The 12,840-nt window shown below is 38.9% G+C and overlaps 1 protein-coding gene across 3 annotated transcripts in view; it reads right to left on the reverse strand.

The window, feature by feature from the left end:
* Nucleotides 1-852: 852 nt before the first annotated feature.
* TMEM200A (transmembrane protein 200A) overlaps nt 853-12,840 on the reverse strand; it is a 52,262-nt gene continuing 40,274 nt past the window's right edge. For all 3 annotated transcript variants that reach the window (XM_057408700.1, XM_057408706.1, XM_057408713.1), the window contains one exon: nt 853-2,495. In XM_057408700.1, the coding sequence (XP_057264683.1) occupies nt 1,004-2,479 (1,476 nt within the window). In that variant the 5' untranslated portion in view covers nt 2,480-2,495 and the 3' untranslated portion in view covers nt 853-1,003. The remainder of the gene's footprint in view (nt 2,496-12,840) is intronic.

The raw sequence follows: 12,840 nt of genomic DNA on the forward strand, positions 1-12,840 counted from the left end.
ATGCTAGTATACATATTGAACTGTATGCTTTGTATCAGTATTTTGAACACAGAGATCTAGCTATTTAACTACTCGCTATTGTAATGAGAGGCAATATATTCATTTTCCATTATTCTCTTCAGATGCATGTCACAGTATAATCCTATTATACACTATGTTTCTAAAATCCTGCTGGCATTCATCATGTTCCTATGATTTTAATTGAATATGTATATTTTTATTTTAAAACTGCTGCCAATCAAAGTGGGTTAGATAACTAATCCCAGAAGAATTTTCAGATTTCTTACTTTATATACGCTTTCCCAGAATTACAAGATTAAATTACAATGGACGTAGAAATATTATTGTACAAAGCATAGTTAATAATTCACAACACTGGTATTCAACTCGACCGATTACAATGAATTTACAAAAATGGTTTTAATTATACCCACTCTTTTTTATCCACCCATCCCAATATGTAAACAAGTTTCTCACAACGACAATGGCAAGACTGCAGTTACTGAGATGTACCATATGTAAAAGACAACACCTAGGATATAGGCCTGGATTTGACAATTCCAGGGTGTGCTCCTGTTCACTTCCCATTCTAGACTGCAAGCACTGTTTTCAGACTCTTGCAGTTATTAAATAGATAGAATTTACAGGTAAATGGAGCTTTTTTCCTAATGCAGACTTCTGGAGTCAATTGATAAAAGATAGCATGCTTATATAGAACAAAATAATAATGACTCAGGGAAAATTAGAATCAGTTCTACCAAAAATCTCTGAGCAATTGATAATGTACAGTATTGCAGCTGTATGTTACTAAGACAAAAAACCTGGCATTAAGGTTGGTATTTTTTTAAGATGAAGATCTCTGTTCACACAAACCAGTTTTGATGGGCTATATTAAGCATTTGGTTAAAAACAGGCTAGTACTAGTGTCACTGAAAAGGAAACACTTGTCAAAATGTTTTTTTTAAAAATACTGTGTGACATCTTCTAAATTACAATTTAAATATTAAAATCTTGTTTCAGATGTTCCTCTCTTCAGGTTGTTACTCAAAAACTCATCATGTTCAAAACTCAAATTATTATGAGATCTTGATATCATAAGAAGTTTTTCCTTATTAGTAAAGTCTTTCTTGACTGCCGCTTGTGGCACAAGTAACCTATCCATTGGGTCCTCTTTGTTTTCTAGTTTCATATATCCTTTACTGTTGCTCCGATCCAGTCTGGGCCAGCTAGGGTGCTTCCTTTGTTCAGCTTGGACAGTGAGCATAGACGGACCCCTGTCCAAGTCCAGGGACTTTGAATGCGAAGACAGAAGATGCAAAGATGTGTTGGACCCAAACTGTTTCCTGGCAGCACCAGGTGATAAAAGCTTTCCTGTGCTTGGTCCAAGAGTCATAGAAGATTTGAACTGATCAGATGGACTGTCCCCAAAAGAATTGTGTCTTGGCAGCATGGCAGAGGCTGGTCTATAAGATTCATTGGTATCAGTTAGTGGAATAGCCAGAGAATCCATCGACAGATTTCTAGACCGACTCCTAGTGATCTCTGAGTCCTCAGTTATGTTGTCTATATTGGGTTCATCAATAACACAGTTATTCAGTTTAATTACTGGCAGCGTGAAAGCACTAATGGAAGATGATACAATGGATTTTGTTTCACACTTTATAGAGCCAGTGTTTTTGTCATCTGAAGCCTTGCTGGAGTGAGGGTAAAGTCCAAAGACTGAACCAGATTGCTCAGTCAGCAGAGGTGGCAGGAGGCTACCAGTGATCCTGTCTTCATTTAGGGTAGTCTCATCTTCTTCAGCAGAACTATCCATTCTAAAATTACTCTTGAAGCCAGAGAAAGGTGCAACTGTGTTTGCAGCCAGCCGTGAAGCACATAAGCTCCCACTGTGCCCAAGTTCTCCTTCCCCCAACAAGCCAGTGAAGGCACCACTCAGCTGCTTTTGTTCCTTGATCCTCAGTGTGTGGATGTCTATTACAGTGGAGTATATGTCTCTCATGTGTATGATTTTTGTCTCCTTGTCACGGTTTTCATGCAGAATGGCATTTGCACAAATAAAAATGAAGATTCCAATGCCCATAGTAAAAGGGCCCAGCATTTTCATCTTATCCGAGTGCACATGCTGCTCAAAGAAACGAAGTAAAATGCTTCCTTGGCTTCTCAGGACTTGGGTTTCATTTACAGAGAGATTATCTTCAGATCCTAAAAGCTGTTCCTTTTGGGGCCAGTATCCAAGGATAGCCATTGCAATTCCAAAGAATGCAATAAGCACTCCCAAAACAAGGAAGAATCCCGATGGAGAATAGAGGCGGATTTTGCCCCTGACAATAACTACATCTGCCCTAGGTCGGCATCTAACTGGTTTCTTCTCCTCAGTAGCTGGAGCTGTAGAAAGATTTACATGTTGCTGAGATCTTGCAGAGTCTTGCCTTTTTAAGGCAGCTAGTCCTGTTATGACTCCTCCGGTTGCTATCATAGTTCTATATTGTGCCCTGGGGAGGCAAAAAAAGAACAAAAATTATAAATATTGAGGCAAGCAAAGGCTGTGTCTGCAAATGAAAACAGCACTTTGTTAATCTGCAGATATTTCTAGATGATAATAATATTAATTAATTTTAAAAAGCTAACATATAAGAGCTAGTGCTCTTACTGGCGATATATCAGTATTAGAGATTAAATACTCAGAAGAGAGAGTTGAGAATTAGAGATTAAATACTCTTAATAGACAATTTATCTCTGGATTGGTCTGCAGCAAAATCAGTAATATAGTTACCTTGTATGCATTTTAGACAATCTCAGCACTTTATTAGTTCTTTTGAAAACTTCTTTTAAAAACTTTTAAAAGACTATGAACATGGATTCACTCTACATAGGCCCTTTAGGAGCTCTTTCCTTAAGGATTTCAGCATATATTAATACATATTTATTCCATCATTTAAAGATGTTTTTATTAAGCCTATTCAGATCACCTGAGTCTGAACTACACAGAGTAGTTCAAATTCAGAACCATTTTTGTCTTTCCTAATAAAGCTGATTCTCTTTTATGCATATATAGATTTTTCTTCTCCCCTTCTTGGTTCCTCCTGGACTACAATACAAGTAGCTGTAGTCCACAGTTTAATTTACCAGACAAGAAATCTTCATAAATTTTATCCATTCAAAGCTTCATCATTTATAAGGAAAATTATTCATTTTAGACATAGTTTCATGTCTGGCTGTCTATGACACAAGAAATATTAATGAGCATGTGTTTAAAAAGAGAAAGACATGTTTGACAGTTTCATATGAGTAAGAGTAATAAATGGAAAAACACAGTTAGGGTAACGGGTTCACGCTTAAACAGGGGAAGTTTAGATTGGATATAAGGAAGAAGCTCTTTACTGTGAGGGTGGTGAGGCACTGGAACAGGCTGTCCAAAGAAGCAGTAAATGCTCCATCCCTGGCAGTGTTCAAGGCCAGGTTGGATGGAGCCTTGGGCAGCATGGTCTAGTGTGTGGTGTCCCTGCTCATAGCAGGGGTGTCGGAACTAGATGATCTTAAGATGTTTTTGAACCCTAACCCTTCTATGATTCTGTGATTCTATAATTGTATTTTATTTTATAAGGCATCTTATAATCAGACTCAAAAATAGTTTCTGAGCTTTATTAATTAATATTAGAATGAATACTAGATAACATTATAGAGTAAACTTGAGATATTGTAAGCCAGGTATGAAAAAATTATGTTCTCTTCAGTGGCATTACTAGGCTCAGAGATAAAGAAGGCTGACAGTCTGTTGCAGAGGAAAAGACTGTTGAAGCTGGGAATGGCTTAATGAGCAGACAGAGCTAAAGTTGGACTAGGTGAATAATGTGAGAGGCTGAAAAGCAGAGGCAAAGCAAGTCAGCGACTGCTTGCAATTCACAGGCCTCAATTTTCATCAGATCTTTTTAAAAACATATTTTTTAAAAAAACCCAGCAGCGCACCCACGGGAAAAAAACAATTAGATGTACCATGGCATGAGAAACAGACAGATGTACATTGGGACATTAGCATAGATTTCCAACACTGCAAGCAAGTGTCGCATAAGCATATCTATGAACAGAAATAGGTCCAACCCACCCCATATGAACTTGATTATGAAATTAGCAGGGAATTTGAGAAAAGGGCCAAGAGGAAGGGCTAATAAAGAAAAACTAAAAATCCACTGTTCATTATTACCTGTTCAGTAGCAATTTACATGAGAGACAGAAGATGTAGCAACCTGAACTCCCTCCCTGCACCAACTTTATTCTAGGACAGAGCACTTCCTTTCTCTGTGAGAAACCTTTGCTTTATGAAGAAAGACCTGAAAAAAGGCCTAGGGTGCTAAGTATACAGCATTTTCTGAACTTCTGAAGGAAATTCATAGCATTATTCCAAAAATCTCTGATATTTCACTCGTACTGTCATGTTCTGGAAATTCTCACCCTTTGCAATTCTCTTCCATTTTTATGCTGTCATCTGGGCAATTTCCATAGTTTGATGCCAATTAATTTCTTGAATGCTTCATGAAAAGCCTTTTTTTATGTAACAACTGAAAATCCCCCAAAGAAAGTTATTTGACATTGATAGACTTTAAAAATTAAGCCAAAACTTTCTCATACGCTGATGTGTTTAAGGGTTTCTGCCAAAAAAGAAAGATCATTATTCTGCAAAACAATGTTTTGAATCTCTAGACAGAAATAAATGCGACTTGTCCGTTATAAAAGCTGTTGTGTTTTGTCATTACTCAATTAAATGTAGTTAGTTTTCTCTATGAAATAAATTACAATAATGTTAGCATATCTTTACTGAAATTAATAATAATTTAGCTAGAATCTAGTTTATTCCATTATTCTTTTCCAAATCCCAGACCTCTGGGTGGGGGGGAAAAGGAGTTTCCATATTCATGTGGTATTTTACAGGCACACACCAACTCACCCTGTCCATTCTCAGGGCTGCCAAGGAACTCCACAGGTAAGGCAGGTTAGGGCTAAACCACACTCTGCCTGTTGCTAAGATTTGTTATTTTGTTTACTGTACTGTGCTTATCACAGCTACCTGGATTACTCCAAAGGATGAACACTGTAAACTCACATTGTCTTGCTAATTATTTTAAACAAACCTCTAGCAAGAGCTCCTCTCTAACTCTGAAAAGAAGAACCAATAAAAACATTCTTAAAAATTACGTCTTGAAGTGTCTTTCTATAGAAAGTTCTCATTTGCAGATTTTGCAAAAAATTGCAGGAAAACCACATCCCAATTTCATTATTAACTGAAGGACATACAGAAACTGAGATCTCTTGAAGTAAGACAGGAAGCAAGATCTCTCAAGACATGTGGCTGACTTCCTTCCAGCATTTCAGGAGAACATGTTGTTCCTCTGTTCATTTTACCTGCATCAGAACGTGAGCACAAGGGAGAGTAGGTCTGGCAGTAACAAGGTACAAGTATATTTTATACACAGAAAGACTCCTTTCCAACCCTAACTATTCTATGATTTTATGATTCTATATTAAGATGTAAACCTTTTTTTTTTTTAGGAAATGTTTAATTTAGAATAAAGTGACATTGTATACACATTTGATTTATTCTGCAAAGCTTTTTAGTTTGCCCACATAACAGCCATAATGGGTGCCAACGACAAATGCTGCTTCTATTATTTAACTTAGTACAGTGATTACATTTCATTTTACCCTCGAGTTTGAATTCAAACTTCTGAACAAGCAAAGACTTAAAAGACTGACTCAGAGGTAAATAAAGATTGCATGAAGAGCTCAGACAGCATCTCTTTGGTGGCACTGTGAATGACACAGGCTGGCTCTAAAACAAATGACAAAATGGATGTGGAATATAGAACAAAAAGGAAGAGTCAAGCCTGTAATTCACTTTATAAAACACAACTGTCTTGCTGATACAAAAGCGCCACAGCTGCCAAATTTCTTTTGAACAAATTTTGAGTGACTCTCTAACCTCATAGCTGCTCTCTTTGTTTCATCTTCAACAAGAATATCAAGTCCAAAGGCCAGGACAGCTTAGGATTTTAGTCTCGAAAGAAGCAGTGGCCCAGATTTACCTCTAGATTTAGCTTTGCTTTGCAATGTGGTGTTGTTATGGAGTGGCCTTGACACCAGCCCTTTCAGCCACTCAAAGATCGGCCAAGAAAAGCCTGTTTTGGTAGAGATTCTGCAAATCAGCTCCCACTCACCCTCGCTCTTAAACTCTCTTTGCATTGTTCACACAGGAGAATGTCTCAGGCTCTTGATGCTTCAGCTCTAACCTCTTCAATAGCCATTATCAAGACGTACTTCCCACAGGCTGCAGTTCATCATGCACTGCTCCAGCCTGGGTCCCCCATGGGGTCACAAATACCCACCAGCAACCCTCCTCCAGCATGGGTTGTTCTCTCCATGTGCCACAGGTCCTGACAGAAGCCTGCACCAGCGTGGGTTTTTCATAGGGTCACAGCCTCCTTCAGACATCCACCTGATGTGGTGTAGGGTCCAAAGCTGGATATCTGCTCCCTTATGGAACCTCCATGGGCTGCAGGGGCACAGCTACCTCACCATGGGCTGCAGTGGAACCTCTGCTCTGGAGAATCTCCTGCCCTCCTTCTGCACTGACCTTGGCTTCTGCTGTTTCTCTCACATATTCTCACTCCTCTCTCTGGCTGAAGTGGCACAGCAACTTTTTCCCTTCTTAACTACATTATCCCAGAGTCACTACCATCATCACTGGTAGGCTCAGCCTTTGCCTTGTCCAGTAGTGGGTCTGACTTGGAGCTGGAATTGACTATAACGGACATAGGGGAAGCTTCTAGCAGCTTCTCACAGAAACCACCCCTGTAGCCTCCCTGCTACCAAAACCTTGCCACGTAAACCCAGTACAATAACACCTGAAAAAGTACGGGTGGGTAAGGAGTCACAGGAGGGGCTGCAGACCACCTAACAAGAAAATAGTAGAGCCAGAGGACTAAAAGTTCATCCAGGAAAGGTTTGCAGACATGATGCAAAATGGGTAATGATAAAAGAAGTGTCACCTTGGGATATGGAGTGACATCTGCTTTTTCCTTATTTTACACTGGCTACCCAAGTCAAGGCTGCCAAAGAAGCTGAAAGGTATTCTCCTTTATTACCTTTCCATATGTTGCTCAGATGCTCAAGGAAAGGCTATCATAAAGGAAACATAAGAAAGAGGGTAAAAGAAGCTTCCACAAAACACTTTGTTGCGAGTAACCACTAGAATTGCGTTCACCAAGCAACAAAGTCAGGAGGTCAAACTCAAATCAACAAAGAAAGGGTAGATTGACTCTGTGATACAAAGGTAAGGCATAGGTAAATTATCATAGACAAACTGCAATTAAGCACAAGTGGATGAGGATCCCTCTTTTCTACCAATACATCAGGCTATCACTGGTGATCAGACAGAAATATGGTGCATTTATGCTGCCAGCATTACCCACACCTGACTTTGCCAGCCTAGAGAAAGGAAGGGAGGCAGGTAACCTGGGATCTCACTAGAGTAGCTGCAGCACACAGAGCAACCTGAACAGCTTGGACATGTCCACAGGGAGGTATGGCAGATAAAAGGAGTGACTCAGAGTCCTTTTGAAGCTATGAATTGTCTGCAGAAGTAATACCCAGTTATCCTTTGGAAGCTAAGCAAATGACAGCGGGTGGGACAGGATTTCATGAGTCAATCAGTTGACTCACTGATTGATTATCCCAGATATAAGAGATGTGTCAACTGCAAGAACCAACTACAGACTGCACATTTCTGTTTTAACAGCAACTGAGGCAAGAGCTGCTATTTAGACAATGGCTCCAGTGCTAAGCAGCTTAGGAAAATATGAAAGATGTGTGTGCAAGAGCACAGATTCAGTGGAAGGAACTCCAGCGTGTTCTAGTGGCTCCAGCTAACTTCTCCTGGTTCCACAAACTATAAGTTACTTATCTCTTTTACCTAAGAGACTGCTACCTTAATATCCCACTTTCTTAAAATCCCTATTTCCTCCTTAATGAGTAGCATCATCTTAACTGTACTGCTGTCAACTAACTTTTTTTCAGAGACATGACTGAAAGTGACTCAATTTCAAATTTTAACAAGAGGACAAATTTTAACATCAAAGAAAGTTTCTTTTACCTTTGAAAAACCTGGATGTCTCGAAATGAAACAGGTATGTAAGAGACTGCTTACTTATAAAATATTTCTCATAATCAAGAATGCAAATGATAAAGTAGTAATAGAACTGATAACATAACTGAGTAAACAAATCAATATTAAGCTGTATTAAATACATTCATACTTTCCTCCCAATACACAATTATACATATCAATGTTATCGATGCATAGATGTTGTCATCTGGTACAATCTGTTCTTTTCCAAAGATAAAAATACACAACTTCTAGTCCCAGGGGAATTAATCATTCTGGTAGAGATGATAAAGCAACAGCAAAAAGAGGGTAGTTCCACAAGAAGCAGAAAAAAATCACCTCAAATTACATTTTTATTTAACAGTTTAACAAGCAGCCCCCTTCAAGTGCCTAGCATACCAATGGGACTACCTTATAATGCACCTCTACTCACATCCATTCCTCAAAAAATGACCTGATGGAACAGATTAAAAAAAAAGAAGCAAGAATACAGATTTCCTCTGCATTCATGATTATGGGGTATTTTAAATGTACTTTAATTGACAATAGGTGAGAAGAAAGCATGTGAAATGTGGTATCAAAAATCTTCATAACCTCAGCTGGGGTTTTAAAGTCATGCTAGCAAAAGGATAGGAAACTGCATGCCTATTTAAAACATTAAAGCTTTGAAATTTTCAGCTGAAAAGTTCCTTTTTATCAAAGTGACTTTGATACAACTCTGAAGGAGCCACACTCAATATATCAAATCTCTGTTTGGACTAACATTCATCCTATTTTATTAGCAAGCCTGGGGCATGACATTGCCTATCCTGACCTTTAGGACTGCCCACTGCCTTGTGTTAAAGCAGGACTCTCACAGCTAGGAAGATCCAAGTATGACTATGAGTAATACAACTTCCTAATCTAGCCTTCCTCAAGCTGTTACACTGTCTGCATAATGACTCAGTGGAAAGGTTATAAAATTACCACAATTCATAAAAATTACATTAAAAAAATAGAATCTTTAACCATCTGTTATTATTTTGGGGGGGGGGGGGGAAATAAAACCCCAATCAAATCCAAACCAAAACAAAAAACCCAAACCCCACTAACCCATTTTTATAAAATCATACTTCATTACTATTAAGTGAACCTCTCAACTGGACAAGGAATAGAACTTACTTACAAAGATACAACTGATTGTTACCCAACCTTTCACAGCTAATCAGTTTGTGTCAGCAGCAGTGCAAGCCTTTCCTTCCTTTAGAAAACGCATGAAAGTGAGCTTAAAGACCATCATTTTATTTTTCAAACAAAATTTTGGGACATACTGTCCAAGACAGCTGACTCAGGAGGTCAGAGCCCTGGTTCATATACACAGTGTGAATATAGGATCATAAGATACTGGATAATCCAAGCTAGGCAGGAGCTGGGAGTCTCTAGTCCAACCTCCTGCTCACAGCAGAGCCAGCTGCACAGTCAGACCAGGTTGCTTAGGGGTGTGTTCAGTTTGGCTTGGAAATGCCGCCCCCAGGACAGAGCTGGCATAGCCCTCTGGTCCCACTGCCCCACGGGCAGAAAATTCCTCCCTATATCCAGTCCAAACCTCTCTTGTTGCAACTGGTGTCCCAACACCATGCGGCACTGTGAAGAGCCTTTCTCTGTCTCCTCAGGAACTTCCCTGTAGGTACTGGGAGATGCTGTTAGGTCCTACCAGAGCTGTCTCTTCTGCAGGGCTGAACCAAACCCACTTGCTCGTTATCTTTGCTGAAGCTCTCTCAAGAGCTTCAGCTTCGGACCTCCCCAGGGGCTCCATGCCAAACTCACTCCAGTCTGCCAGTGTCTGTCTTAACATCTTATTAGTGTGAAATTCCTTTTTTAAAATCACCTGAGATTTTATTTGGCTCTAAACTGACTTGAAATAATCAACCAAAAACTATGAAATTTCAACTAAAAGTTACAAACTCAGAAATACTGATATATATAATTGGAAGCTAAGTGAAGATGTCCATTACCCAGACTTGGGGAATGCTGTGTCTGCATTCTTGAAATCACACCAAAGAAAAATCCCTTTTGGATTCCTTCATCATTTACAGTATCTCTCATATACTTTAATTATTCCAACCATTATGCCAAGGTCAAAAGTAAGCTGAACACCCAGCAATATTGCACAAAGATGAATGCCTGAACTGCTTATCCTCTTTGCTCTTATTTCCTCAGCTAGAAAGTTTCAGTGGGTCATATATTGTAATTCTATGCAAAATCAGCAACATTCAATATTGGCAGCATTACACAGAGCTCGTTAGCCACTCACAAAAGCACAGAGCACACATCAAAGAGAGAAAGAAGGAACCTGACTTTCTATATTTGCTTTCAAGACACTGCTCTATGACTTGGCCTAGATTTGGTGTACAGGCTTTTGCCTGGCCCAGTTGCACTCACTTTTGAATTTGTTCCGTCCTCAGACACATCTATAGCAGGCTGCAGTAAATCAGGTGTGAGTCTATAGAAGTTCATTAATTTTACCAGCATAAACCTCAAGTAACATGAGTTTGGCACCAGGTCTCTTATGTCTAGAACGGCTCCACAGGGGTCATGCACTAAAACAAACATGTTTTCGAGGCCACAAAACAACTGTCTCATGCAATCTAAACCCACCTGCCCCACCATTGTCATGTGGGATGTCCCAAATTTCCAGCTGTCCAGCTTAGGGCAGCTTTACCAGCTTAGCTCAGGTCTTTGATGACAGACTAAATAAATACAAGCTCTCAGACACTGGATGTATTTGTTTGTGGAATGCCTCCTGTAATCTCTGCATCCACGGTATTAAACTATCAATAAATTGAGAGCTGTAACTTGTTCTCAGATGTGTGCATTGGTAACTTCTTTACTTATGCAAGGAAATTTTCACTTATGCACAGATACATCATGTCCTGTTCTGAAGTATGTTACAGAACTAAGTCAAAAACCAATAGGGAGCTAAAAATAAGACTGGAGAAACAAAAATTGGAAGAAGCTTTATTAAATTTGCAGACAAGGTGTTTAAAAGGTGGTTCCTAGATGAAAAAAATAGAATATGCATATAGGAAAATAAAAGCCAGTATAGTAGGATTTACTTTTGCTTTTATTTGCTTGCATTCTCCAGTTTGCCTGAGTTTTTCCACTAAAAAGCAGCTAGGGTGTTTTGTTTGCTTTTTCTAGCCTAAACTGAATAAGGTGATAACTCTCCTGTATGACTAAAGTGACAAAACCTGTTTCTAAGCTATTTTAGCACTTCAGTTTGTCCATTTTCTAGTGAAAATCAATATTACAAGTGGAAGCAGATACTGGCTGTTTAGCCAAATATTCATAATTATTTTAGACATATTTGTCCATTCACATTAGTACTGTTCATATTTAGCCATTTACAAAGAACCTGGGTTATAGAATCATAGAATCATAGAATAGTTAGGGTTGGAAAGGACCTTAAGATCATCAAGTTCCAACCCCCCTGCCATGGGCAGGGACACCTCACACTAAACCATGCCACCCAATGCTTCATCTAACCTGGTCTTGAACAGTCCCCGGGATGGAGCATTCACAACCTCCCTGGTCAACCTATTCCAGTGCCTCACCACCCTCACAGGAAAGAATTTCCTCCTTATATCCAATCTAAACTTCCTCTATTTAACTTTTCACCTGTTACCCCTTGTCCTGTCACTACATTCCCTAATGAAGAGTCCCTCTCCAACATCCCTATAGGCCCCCTTCAGATACTGGAAGGCTGCTATCTCTGTTTACAGGTGAAACAAGTAGACTATTTTAATTTTTTTATGCCACACAATCTACCTGGTTTCAGTGTTAACAGAAAGTAAAGTTTTTCATTGAAAATAATCACTTTAGAAGCACAATCTAGTTTAAAATGTGTAAAATAAGCATCTGGATCTTAATGCATGTCTTCAAGTCTGCTTTTTTCACTTTTTATCTTTTAGACATTACAAAAAAATTAAAAGAAGGAGCTTCTTTTAGAAGAAAGGAAGTGAAAACTGTGAGGTAATATTATAGCTAAGCAGCCCTAGAACTGAAATCCAAAATGTGCAGATCTAATAGGAATTCTAAAGCAAGCTCGAAAAACACAGGTCAGAGTATTGATCGGCTATCAACCACATCATAAAATAAATTTTATAAAGGTCTCTAGATGTTTCTGAAAAAATGAATGTGTAAAAGCAGAGTAAAAGGTATGCTCACTGTCATCTACTGCATGCCAAGGAAAGGCATGATTAAATACTCCAGGGCTCAGTGTGCCAGCTAAATTGAATTCCTAATACAAACTGAACATGAAACAAGATCAAAACTGTTAGGAAATATCTTCATTTACAAGTATTAGCATTTTGGGTTCTTCAGTCCTTATGCAAAAAAAATTCAAATAAAACTGTGGCAGGCACTTGGTGTGGAGGTATAAAAGCACAAAAAATGCTGGAGTGCTCTGGCCACCATGTATACTCACATCATCTAGCTTAACTAGCAATCTGTTACTTGATTTAGTCAGAGGCAAAATCTCCAGCCTAGACACGCACTTTATATAGGCAGTGACCAGCTGTCAGGAGACCAAACAAATGTCCTTATCTGCACTACATGCTCAGTTAATCATGTCAATTAGCAGGTTCTAACAACTGTAATTTCCCACTGTATACAAGTGCAATGATTGCAAGATCAAATAATAC

The sequence above is a fragment of the Pezoporus wallicus genome, unplaced genomic scaffold (genome assembly GCF_028554395.1).
Source record: "Pezoporus wallicus isolate ANWC-B61680 ecotype Strahan unplaced genomic scaffold, APGP_CSIRO_Pwel_v1 contig_3817, whole genome shotgun sequence".
NCBI lineage: Eukaryota > Metazoa > Chordata > Aves > Psittaciformes > Psittacidae > Pezoporus > Pezoporus wallicus.